The following is a 12,319-nucleotide window of genomic DNA, read 5'->3' on the forward strand; positions in this document are numbered from 1 at the left end:
AGAGAGAACGGTGCTGGAGGTTAGAACTGCCACTTGCAGAAGAGAACGGGCTTCCTCTCTTTGCCAGTGCTTTGAGAAGATGTGACTAATCCTCCTCCGCAGGCAGACATGTAAGGGGCCACAAAAGATTGCATTCACAACTGTGTAATTTCCACTGAGCTCGAACTATACAAGTCCTCATCGTAGCCAAATGGCAACATCCGGCATGTTTCTGCTGCAAAATCTGTAGTGGGGTGTCGAGCAAGTAGGGCAGAAATGAGCGAGTAAGGCAGAAATGACAAGATGATTGGTAGCATTTGTGACTGAGAACATACAAATAATATCTTTTTAAGGTATGTCATTTGCCATTGCCAATCAGATTGCATATAAGATTCTTGTACAGGGTTCACTTTAGGGGGAAAAAAGTGCAGTTCAGCCACCCTTCCTCTGGTACAGTGCTGCGTGCCCTGCTGGGTGGCTTTGAGGCTCTCGGTAGTCACCTGGTGAAGACGCTCAGCCTGGAGCTGGGTATGTGCTGAAATGTAGGTCTCACTTAGACACCTGTGCAGAGGGTTAATAGCAGCTGAGAATAGTTGTGTTTGGGGGAAAAAAAAAAGTTCCTTTCTTCTCTTTTGGCCAAGTTTGACACTTCTGTGCTTGTTTAACCACAAAGCCCCAATGAAGTGTAGCAGTCTCGTCCAACATCCCTGTTCGTGTAAGTGTTGCACTGGAATGCTTTTTTGTGAAACGTGTCTGGACAAAGAAGAAAAACCCACCTTCCACCCGGGAAGAGGAGTAAAGAACAGAATATTTAGTGTTTGTTCATAAACTCCCAGGAGACCACAAATGTTCTTGTGACTAGAACTGCTGTGACGATGATAACTCCGGAAACTAGTGAAGGGGAAAAGTCAAAGGTATTTGAGAAAGTGAGAAGATGACGTAAACTTGCATCAGCTTGCTAGCTTACTGAGTAGAGATGAGTACGATGGTATCGGAGCTCTTATCCGGAGCTTGCTGTGAGCTGGGTGTTGTGAGAGTGAGCAGTTAGGTTTGTACCGGGGAAATCCCTACTGCCAGGCTTTTCCCTTGTGACGGTGTTGTGCAAGCGCAAAGAAAAGGGCATCCGAGCCTTGGGCAGCTTGCAGTCTCTGGGGAGGATGGGTTGCTCCCTCGTCATCCTGGTCTCGGTGTAGAACGTATTGTGGGGAGGCAAAGGGAATAAAGAGGCTTGCGGTGGCAGACGGGGAATGCGGGGCTCTTGAAGTCTGTGAGAAGATAGGCTGGGGAGGAGGCGAAGGGAAGGAGTCGGGCTGACACGGCACTAGGCATGCTGGTGACTAAACTGTGTTAGGGAAAGCAGCCTTTTCCTGTGCCCCTGCCCTTAAACCCAAGGGAGTTTGGGTTAACAGGAAAAGTAGAGTGAATCTGAGTTTGTAACAGATGTTAGGTTTCGGTAAGAGTACTGCATGAGGGATAAATGTCGTTTGTTTAAGATGTTGGATGAAATTCCTAGGAGCCTCTCAGTCAGATAGCTAATGTTTAATTTCTTACCTGAAGTGCTTGAAGGCCTTAAAAATCTCACTCGCTATGTCAGGCTTATGGAAATGCGAAGCTCCAAATGATAAGGCAGTATCAAAGAGAAAGAAGTACTGGGGCTCTTCCCACGTGGAGCCTGCAGAAGAGAAAAGGCAGGAGCAGCTATTGCCTGCAGATCATGAGGAGAATTTGTCTTGTGATCTTCTCAGAAACACAGTCTTGAAGCTGCTTTCCTTTTTCTTAGTACATTCAGAGAGGAAACGCCTTAGAAAGCCAAGTAAACGGCTTCTGGAATATGCAGAAGAATATGATCACTTATTTGCACCCAAGAAAAAGTCAAAGAAAGTCCAGGAGCAATTGCAAAAGGTAGGTTAAGGCAAATGTGCTCTTCATGTCTCTTGCTTTTGGGCTCCGGTTCACGTGCTTTTGCTGTGTTCTTGCTTGCTGAACGTCTTTGCTGTCTGCGAGGCTGTGCAGGGCAAATGTTTTCACCAACGTGTTTCGCTACGCTAGGTGAATTCTGTGGCGAGGTCTGAATTTGAAGGAGGTCTTCCTGCACAGTGCAGTCCTGACAGAGACACCCAGCGGGGGCCGAGCCCTTTGATTTCAACTCCATCTTCAACCAAAGACTCCCCTCCCATTCTTGAAGCAGAGTGCTCCTTCTCAGATCTAGGATCCCATTCCACTGATCCCACTCACCAACTTCTAGAAGGACCTTCTGATTTTCCAGAGCTCGTGCTATCTTCCTCAGATGTTTCTGAAGTTTCTGCTTCTCCAGATGCAGAGGAGAGATTCCTGAAATCGGGTAAGTGGGAGGTTGTGTGATTCTGCTCCCGTAAGCGAATGTGTCACAAGTTCAATGGAAATATTGCTTCAGTCCAAGTTAAAAGGTTAGTAACCGCTGATCTGTTTGGTTATTGGTTTATTTATTTTGCTTTGATTCATTCAGAGACCGTTACTGGTGCTGGGAAGGGAGAGGGCAGGTGAAGTGTGTTACGCAGTGAGGTGGCTGATTATCTTCTGCTTTTACTGTTCTGTGTAAAGACGTGACCAGGGTCAAGGCTCTGGTGTTCTGGCTTTGTAAACATGTAGGGAATGCTGTTTCTGTTGGTGTATGTATTTTCCTGTAGTGTTTTATTTTGTTTATAGAAACAATAAATGGTGTGTGTGTATACACACATTTAATAAATATATAATAAATATAAATATGTATCATAATAAACCAAGCATGTAGAGAGAGGTGTAGTCACTGAGAGATCAGTTAGCCTGTTATTTCTGGGACCGGGGGGCTGTGGGTGTCAGATGGAAATGGAAAGTTGGCGATGATTAAAGGAGGGAAAACTGGGAGTGTGAACCTGAGGTTGGATATGCAGGAGAACAGCACACAGTGGAGCAAACATCCAGCATGCAGGGGTTGCATTTCTCTTCCCACTTGTGGGAAAGCTCATGCCTTGCTGAAGCACCCAGCGCCCAAGCTGTGGGCAGAGGCTTGCCGTGAACGAAGATGTGTTGTCCTCCGTTAGGTGTCTGATGTCTCTGGTATCTGCGCAGAGGCGTGTGTCGTAGGAAGGACATAGTCAAGGCTGATAAAAGAAGCAGATGAACAGGGTAGGGTAGGTAGTAGGCTGTTCCTGTGGAGTGTCTTGCACTCATAGCATCTCAATTTCCTGGTCATTTTACATTTCTACTGTTGCCCACATCTAGCAACTTGTTATTCCCAAGGGCCAGCGAAAAGCTTGAGCAAGAAGCCAATGCAGCTTACAGCTACTTTGCTTGAGTCATCTCTTACCAGGTGGTTTTAACTGGGAGCATGTCCTATGGCCTGTTTACTGTACGCAGCAAGAGCACTGGTACGAGTGGTGTGGGAGTGGAAGCGGGAGGAAGCAGGGCTGTATTTGTCAGTGGTAGGATTGGATTCTTCTGGAATCTTCTTCTGGAAAGAAGTCCAAATGGAGGTCCATTTTTATGTAAGATGTACAGGTAATTGGCACTTTTCCACAAGGAGCTTGTGATACAAAAGACGAGATAGATTGGATTGTTTTGAACTGTTGGCTGGTATTTGCTTAATGGTCTTAGTGTGACTGAAGTTAAGAAAATCCCCATTTATCTAACGAGAAGGACTTTATTGCAGGAAACTTTGAGAGCAAACGTCAAAGGAAGCCCACTAAAAAGCTCTTGGAATCCAATGATTTGGACACTGCCTTTATGCCAAAGAAGGAGGAGTGGACTCCCCCAAAGAAGGTATTTTTCCTTCCAGTGCTTTTGAAAGTCTGATAGAAAATGAGCCCAGACACCAGACGCCGCTGAATGAGAGGCACAGTGCAATGGGCTGTGGTTTTTGTTGGCTGGCGCCCAGCAGTGAGGGTCCACCCTTCCCAAAGGTGCTGGTTGCTGTGTTATGATGAAGAAATCTGCTAAATACAGAGGTGTTCCCCACCCCTCCCCGCTTGTAATGAGGACTGGGGAATTTTAGGCTGTAAAGTCTCCGCTCTCCATTGATTTCTATGGAAAAATGAGTCATCTGGATACTGGTTGGGAAGGTGTGAACAGAAATGTTCTGGGCAGAGCTGTTCTGTCACAGGGAATCCCTGTTATGTTACGGTGTAACTCGAGCTTGAACCAAGGCTTTCTCCTTTTCTGTCAGATTTCCTCTGAATAGTATTTCCTTTGTTATACTCCCAACTGGGCAGGCACATGGTAAGTAAGTGCAGAACTTGTAGCCGGATGGAGGTTTGAGTTGTATCACACATGGTATGCAGTGCTTGATGCAGTGAAACAGAAAATAGCAGCATTTTATTTTAAAAATACTCAATATTCAGTAACATCATCTGGAAAAAAAAGATCAGAAAGAGTTATGCCAGGCATTGTACATGCACAAGACCTGTCATTGTTTTTCAGGTGAATTAATAAGTTTTGTTGCTTTTCCTGCTCTCTCTCTCTCTCTCTCTCTGTGGCACAGTCAGCATGGTTGCAGTAATGCAGAAGCCAGTGTAATTCAGTCTTAGGCTCCATAAAAGTGTGAAACCAGGAGTGTATTCCCAGCAGCTTACGGGGTGTTAGCAGCCTTTTTGGGAGAGCTCAGGAAACAGTGGGGGATACCGGTGAGCATAAGGCTCTTCAGTCTCTGTGCAAGGAGGAATGCCTTTTCTATGTGGGATCTATCAGACACAAACCAAGTGTCGTCTTGTAATGCTGATAATCACTGATGAATTCATGATCTGAAATACGGATTGTTGCAGTCACTTGTAAAAGGCTGAGGAACATGCATCTCTGATTTGCATCTGGTGAATCGTCTCTTGTGTATTTGTAGGGCACTGGCCCTTCGGAGAGCGACAGCTCTGAACTGTACTCACCAGCCCACTTCTCGGACCTGGGAGAAGGTAAGTGAAGACAGGGCAGCAGGGGTAGACTGATGCCATGTGGATCAGTGCCTGTGGCTTTAGAGAGAGCTGTGTTGTAAGGGCTTACGTGTCCTAGGCTCTTAGTACTGCTGAGGCCGTGGCAGAAGAAATAGGTACACCGATTGCTTGTCAAAGGTGTCATTATATCTTTGACTTCCTTAAGGAAAGTGGAGGTGTTGGGTTCGTATTTCCACTGGAAATTTCCACTGGAAAAATATTAAATTTTCATTCTTAGTCTGAATGGTTGAAGGAAACTCATCACCGCAGTTGCTGTACCACTGCACGTTTTGCCTGATGGCGTGCTGTGCCCAGGCTCAACAGTGGTGGTCCATGGAGGATTGTGCAGTTGCACTGTGTTCCCTCCCCCATGTGCCTTTATATCAATCATGTTGGTGTTAACATGAGATTTCTGTTTCATGGTGGTGGGAGGAGATAATTATCGGCATTTGAATAGCAACGTTAGCTTTGTGTTGGTAGCACTTCCTTTTTGGCTGGGGGGCTGTCTCAGGAAAAGTCAGTAAGGATAATCCTCAGCTCAGCAAAAGAATTCATACTGAAATCAGGGTGTCAGGGTTGTCCAGGTCCTCTGATGGCTGCAGGACAAAGGGCAGACTGCCTTGGAGGCAGGCTTGCATCGCCCCAGGCCATGTGCCTTCCAAAACAATGGGAACCAGTCTGAAGCAGTCAAGAGTGTAGAAGCTGATGATGGGCCTGTTGTAAGCAAGCAGATTGTGATTTTTGCATTTTTCTTGAATGGTCTTTGTCACATCTCAGCTCCTGAAAAGCTCTTGGAGAAGCAACGGAAGCGGAAGAGACAGCGCCATCCCTCTGTTGCAATGCATTCCAAGAAGGAGAAAAACGGGGAAGGGCTGGGGGAGACCCCACATTCTGAGGTACTCTTGGGTTTTCCTACACGCTCTTATCCCTGTAATCTCTCTGCTACATCTCAGGGTGCTGTGCAAAGCCTAGGCCAAGTAGTCTTTGGCTGGCTGTATGAGATCGGTGTCAGATGGGACTTTATCCCCCTGATGTAGTTGCATGAGCTGGGGTTGAAGCTGAAGGTATCACCTTGATTTAGTAACTATTTTGTGATGGCTGCTTAATTCGGGCTCAATTTTTAAGCCGCTACTCAGCTAATTCTGCAGGAGAGAGTCTGTTCTGATCTGACAGAACCAGGGTTTGTCCGGCATCTTGCTTTGCACCTCAGAAGGCCTAATTGCTGTAAAAGGTCTTGTCTTCTGGTGGTGGGTATCTTGCCCTTTTACACACCAGTATGAAATGTAAGCACTAGATTGTGGACTTCAACCCCTTCTTGCACTTGCCCTGCTTGCCAGGGTGAGCTAAGAGCCGCATCGGAGGGGATGGGGGTGGGGGGGACTGTCTGTGTCTGCTCGCAGGAGCCTCTGATTACATTCTGCCATCCAGCAGAAAGGGATAATTGGGGCGACTCCCTTCTACTGCATCCTAGCAGAGCTGGCATACAAATATCTCTGACAAGCACGTTTTGCCTTTTAGGAGTGAGCCAGGTATCACCAAGTGTAGGGGAAGCAAGACTTTTCCTGGGAGAGGCGGGACACCTCTGGGCCTCTCTCAGCATCGCCTCTCACTTCCAGTGGTCCAGGTTCAGCAGCAGGCTGTTCTGTCAGGATAGTCAGTATGTATTTCAGGAGCCAATTATAGACATATATTGTTATATTTGTTGTTGTTACACAGCTTCCAGCAGAGCACAAACGTCACACCAGTTGTCTGAGCAGTGCCAGCTACCCTGCTGTCTGCTGCTACTGCTGTTTGAAAAGCATTTCTGACGGGGGTGATAAAGTTTGGGGTAATACCTCAGGGCCCTGCAAGCCTTCCCGTGCTGCTTAAAGAGCACTGGTCACTTGTTTCTGAAGTGTGCTCACCTGGAATCATGTTTCAAAGAAGCCTGTACAAATATCTTTGCCAATGCTGGGGGGTAGTTAACACTCTGCTGTTAGGCACCCTGTAAGAGGCCGGCTCAGTTCAGAGCCAGCGAATTCTCTGCACACCTTTTGTAGTGAAGAAGTGAGGGGGCAGTTCAGAGCAGCAGGGTAGCTAGGCCACGGCTCTGAATGCCGCGCTCACCGCTCACTGCAGAGGAAGTCCAGGGAGTCTTAACTGCCTCCAGCCTTAGACATCTGTGTTGGGTACCTGAAGTCATGTACTATCAATAGTCGGCACCTTCTACCAGCATCCATTTTCATGATTGTGTCTCTCGAGCCAGTGCGGTGAGTGTTCACCCCTTGGCTTAGGTGAGTGCATGGGGTGAGTATTGGGGTGCCGTGATGCAATTACACTTTCACTTGGAATTCAGGCCACACCGGTCCCTAAGTGACTGTCCACACACCTGGCAAGGAACCTCACTTTCTCCTGAATGGTGCTAGAAGAAATACATGTTCTGATGGTGCAGCACAGTGAAGCCTTGGATCCAGCTGCTTTCAGAGGGCAGAGGAAAGTCTGTCTGCCTGGGCTGAACTGGGCAGTTTTCTCTGTCCTTGCCTGTCTGTGGAGTCAGGAATGCAAGTTGGCAACATCAGGGCAGCAAGAGACCAAGAGAACAGGATGGAAAATACTGTTGAAGTGGTGGTCAAGGTTGTGTGTCAAGGTCAGGCTGTGCCAAAGAACAGGCCAGGCTTTTAAGGATGTACCAGATACAACAGCAGAAATAGCTCTGGAAGAAGACCCAAGATGAGACCTGCCCTCTATAGGAGGTATGTAGCTTCACAGTGCTCACGTTGGGTAGGGGAAAGAGTGGGAGCAGTGTGAGAGGTTCTTCTGAGTGATAGATGGCGATCTCCCTTCTCCCTGTTCGCAGAGCACAAGTACCTGGCCGTGCCCATCCTGTTCAGTTCTGACATCCCATTCCTTGTGTGTTTCTGGGAGGACTGATTAAAAAATAAGGCCAAGGTCCCTGATATGTTAAATGTACAGATTGGCCAGGTATTTGTGGAACTAAATAGGATAGCTTGAGGCTGAAAAGATTCGGGCTATAGCATGCTCTGCTACATTGGGCAGTCTGGGGCCAGTTGTTAAAGATTCTTGCTAATAGCAAATATTTTCAGCTCTGGGGGTTGCTGGTTCATGTTATGTAACTCGAGGTACCTTTTAGTCTGTCACTCCATTGACACGTGAAACATGGCCTGGGTTCGTAACAAGCAGTCCTAGCAACCATGGTGGAAAGCAGCCAGAAGGATGAACCAGTTCTAAATCCCTCGTACCTCTGGCTGTGGCAAATCTGAATGTCTCCCCTGCCTCCTTCCAAAACCCCCTTGAAGCTAGTGGGAAGCTAGTGTCATTAACCGCAGAAGGGATGGTGGTCGTTAGCCAGTTTCCTGCCCCTCTGGAAGGGTCCTGAGTGACCGCAAGAGGGACCAAGCTTACTTAGTCTCTGCAACCCTGACCCCAGCACAAACAGAAGCTGTAGCTGAAGTTGTTTGCCCACACCAGTAGCTGATTAACCCTGCTCTTGTTCTTCCTTACAGTGACCCCTGCAACCCTGAGGTCACTGCTGAGCTGAGCAGAAGAGGGAGCACCTATGTAGGAATAGGAGGACCTGAGCTGTAACCAGTCCCTGGGATGCTGGTCGCTGGTGCTGCTCCTGGAGCATTCCAGGAGCCAAATCGAGTGTTTGAGCCAGAGGGCTGCCTTGTGGCAGACCGCGCCCTTCCTAGCAGAAGTACCTAGCAGGAGCAGAAGTATCTAGGTAGCACTTCAGATGCCATTGTGTGTAGAGGCAAAGGCAGCTGTCGTGTTGTTAACAAGTGGTTTTACCAGAGCAGTAGACCTTTTCCTTACCCTTCCATCTTCCAGGGTTAGGATGGCAGCAAATGACATGCTCCTTCTCAGAATTCCTGCAGGCTGCATCATTGCCAGCCTTCCAGCATGTATGTAAGGATAGTTTGTAAGGTTGTATGCTGGACCTGTGATTGGCAGTAGTTTGTAGCTGAGAGTTTTCTTTTTCGTGCTCAATAAAGCAAACTTACACCACTCATATTTGTATTGTGTGCTTTAATATGCTGTCAGTGCATCATTGGTCTACGTGGTTTTAAAAGGTTCCCAAGTGAAAACGTGCCGATGTATCCAAGGACTGAAAAATCAAGCAAAGGAAGCATCATTACCTGACAAGAATACCAGCTCCATGTTCTTCCAGCTTAAGGATGTAAAGCTTTCCCAACGTTTGTTTTGCTCAGACTAATAACATGTTCAGAGTGTTCAGATGAGCTTACGAGCTTTAGTGGCACCACAGCTCAGATGAGTTATGGTATTCTCATGTACAGAAAGTGGTGCAAAGCTCCCTCTCGTCATCCTTAGTTGTCCACCTGGCACTGAGCAGGCTCCGGGGTATGGGTGGTGGTTGCTGCTCTTGCTAGGAGTTGGAATTCCTAACAAGGTCTTTGAAGTGCGCAGCTTTTTTCCAGACATGCAGTATGCATGGCTTTCTGACCCAAGGAGGATCTTGGATCAAAAAGCCGCTGTAGCTATGCACTGAGATCACTCAGCTATCTGCAGTGAGCTGGGATTTAAAACCAAACAAAAATAAATTTCAGTCTTTTATTTGCATTTCTAGTACAAGCAGACATCAACATGCAGGATGCTTCTCTGGCATTGGTGGGCATGATTTTCAGACTATGCAAGCCTGCCTGATGTGTTCCTATGAATACTGTTCTTCCTCAGTTGTGACTTTCTTTCCTCAAAGAGGGTTATGCACAGAAAAATAGTTACGTTCATTGTGTATTTTAAATGATCTAACAAACTAAAGAGCTCTTCCTTTCCTTCCTTGTAAGTCTTTTGGTGGAACCATATGGGGGGCATTCTCTCCAGGGTGGGTAGCACTGACTGCCAAACTTGTATGTGCTCGATGGCTGAATTTGTAGTGTGCAAGACAGGACAGAATACACAGCCCTAATTTTGAATTTCTTTTTAAAGGGGGAGACATCAGGTCATGGGACTGCTACAAGCCCTAAAGAGGGAAATGAAGAGGGGTCTGAGAATGACCATGGAGTGCCTTCATCCAAAAAGATACAGGGGGAGCGTGGAGGAGGAGCAGCTCTCAAGGAGAATGTGTGCCAGGTAGTGTCCTTGAGGAGACCTCTTTGAAACTTCAGTACTCCCAAAGATTTTCCGTGTGAGTGCTGACATGCTCTTGTGCCCCCAGCTAGGTCCAGGTGGCCTCAAGGTGCGCATTATTGAAATAACCAGCCTTTTGTGCTCTTTGAGGGGCTGTGTGGCTCTGAGGGCTTTGACAGCCCTTTAACCAGTAGTGTTCTGAATCGAGCCTTTCCTGTGCCATTGTCTCATCCTGCTGAAGTTTAGGGATGTTAGGGAGATGTGACCAACGTACACTTCATTTTAGCTGATGCATTGTAGTAGGGACAGGACAGCAAATGGCAGTGGTGATGCACAAACCACCTGAACTTACCGATACACTGAAAATTAACCTTTTTTTTCCGCAGGAATCTCTGCTGGCAGCTGCGCTCAGCATGCAGAGCAGTGCTGTCCAGGATGAGTTGGGGAAGGGGTTGCTCAGAGCTCACAATGTGCTTCCTTCCCACCCCACAGATCTGCGAGAAGCCAGGGGAATTGCTGCTGTGTGAGGCGCAGTGCTGTGGTGCTTTCCACCTGCAGTGCCTTGGGCTCTCTGAGATGCCAACGGGCAAATTCATCTGCAACGAGTGTTCCACAGGTACAGCAGCTTTCCTGAGCACAGAAGGGCAGAGTGTTTCCTGCCTACTTACCTGGTATTTCCTTCGCTGAAGTGTTACGCCAGCAGTAGGGCCGCTAACTGGCTGTCAGTCCTTTGGTGATTGGTTTGATGATCCTTTTCTAATTAACTAATCTTACCGTTGATTCAGGCACGTGGGGTGGGGATGAAAAAGTGAAATTCTTATCTGGGATTAGGGTGGAGAGGGGTGGTAGGGTGGATGGGTCTAGAGCAGGCTGAGTATGGCTCTTGGTTTTTGTTTTTCTTTCTTTTTTTTCCCCAGCCTGCAATCACAACTATGGTTTTTGTTTTTTTTTTCATCTGGACATAAAAACCAGCCTGCTGCAGAGACTTGTGCTCTGCGATGTGTACAGCAGCAGGCTGGGAAGTCATACCGTGCTGCCACGCAGCCTGGCAGAAGTGACAGGTTTTCATTTAACCTTTCTGTATGACTGGTGTTCTGTCTGCTGCTCTTTCTCCAGGAGTCCATACCTGCTTTGTGTGCAAGAGCTGTGGGGAAGACGTGAAACGGTGCTTGCTGCCGCTCTGTGGGAAGTATTACCATGAAGAATGCATACAGAAATACCCGCCCACAGTCATGCAGAACAAGGGTTTCCGATGCTCTCTGCACATATGCATGACTTGTCATGCTGCTAACCCAGCAAACATCTCTGCGTCTAAAGGTACTGAAATCTTCTGCTGTGGTCCCAGGGAGGCAGTTAGAAGCCTTCTCTTTGTTGACCTGGTCCACTAGTTCTTGATGCTGTTTTCCTGTCCTCGCCACAGTGCTCGCTGTAGCGTTTGCTTCTCTCGGGGGAGCTGAAGGGGTGGTGTCCATGTGTAAGGTCACTGCTCATCAGCACTCCTGATGGCCAGGCACAGCAACTGAAATGTTCATTTCTGTCCAGACGTGTGGATGCCTGCACGTCTGGCAATGTCCCATTCTTCTCTGGTTTTTTGAAGCCTCTGGAGCCGTGTGGACACTCTTGTGTTTCTTCTTTGTACTTCTCACTATGCCAGTGCTGCAGACAGTGCGTCCTTAGCAGTGGCTATCAAGGCAATGGCATTAGGGAGCAGCGTAGTAAAAATTGTGATACTGTTTTTTCTTTTTTTTTTCTCTTAAATGCAAACTCTGATTTTTGTAGTGACACTACTCACTTAAGCTTCTCAGGCAAATATTTGAGCTGTTTGCTCCAATACCTTGACCTTTATCTTACATGATTAAACTTCAAACTTTCATTCGAGTGCCTTGTATGTTTGCTTCTAAAACTGCCTTTCTTCAAATCTTTGGTATCTTAAGATGAGTGGCAATAATACCAGCCGTATTTTTATCCTCAGGCTCTGTGTTAGTCTTCTTTTCTTCCGCATGTCAGTACTTAGTACGGAAGAAGCTATTAGGGCATTAAAGCCCATAGCTCATGGCTTCCCCTCTGAATATTTGCCTTGTGCCCCTCTGGCTGTTGCTTTCCAGTGGTCAGATTTACCCCTTTCTTTCCACCTCTTCTCCCTGTTAAGTCTCCTGTGAGGAACTTAAAGACACTGAGAAATCTTGGATGAATTAGGCCTGCAGGCAATTTTAAGTTCTCTATTTGGGACTTTCAGAGTAAAATCTGATAAAATGGAAAGGCAAGTGTTGATGTTTCAGAAGCTATGGGGATTGGTTTCATTACGTTCAGTTAAGTAC

General features: G+C 47.1%; 1 protein-coding gene across 5 annotated transcripts in view; it reads left to right on the plus strand.

Moving 5' to 3' along the window:
* Positions 1-12,319, plus strand: part of NSD1 (nuclear receptor binding SET domain protein 1) — a 62,942-nt gene that overhangs the window by 26,726 nt on the left and 23,897 nt on the right. For all 5 annotated transcript variants that reach the window (XM_066976983.1, XM_066976985.1, XM_066976984.1 and 2 more), the window contains exons 6-13: positions 1,760-1,881; positions 2,029-2,320; positions 3,647-3,756; positions 4,826-4,895; positions 5,691-5,809; positions 9,861-10,004; positions 10,494-10,617; positions 11,118-11,318. In XM_066976983.1, coding sequence (XP_066833084.1) covers positions 1,760-1,881; positions 2,029-2,320; positions 3,647-3,756; positions 4,826-4,895; positions 5,691-5,809; positions 9,861-10,004; positions 10,494-10,617; positions 11,118-11,318 — 1,182 coding nt within the window. The remainder of the gene's footprint in view (positions 1-1,759; positions 1,882-2,028; positions 2,321-3,646; positions 3,757-4,825; positions 4,896-5,690; positions 5,810-9,860; positions 10,005-10,493; positions 10,618-11,117; positions 11,319-12,319) is intronic.

Source organism: Anser cygnoides, chromosome 14, assembly GCF_040182565.1.
Source record: "Anser cygnoides isolate HZ-2024a breed goose chromosome 14, Taihu_goose_T2T_genome, whole genome shotgun sequence".
Taxonomy (NCBI): domain Eukaryota; kingdom Metazoa; phylum Chordata; class Aves; order Anseriformes; family Anatidae; genus Anser; species Anser cygnoides.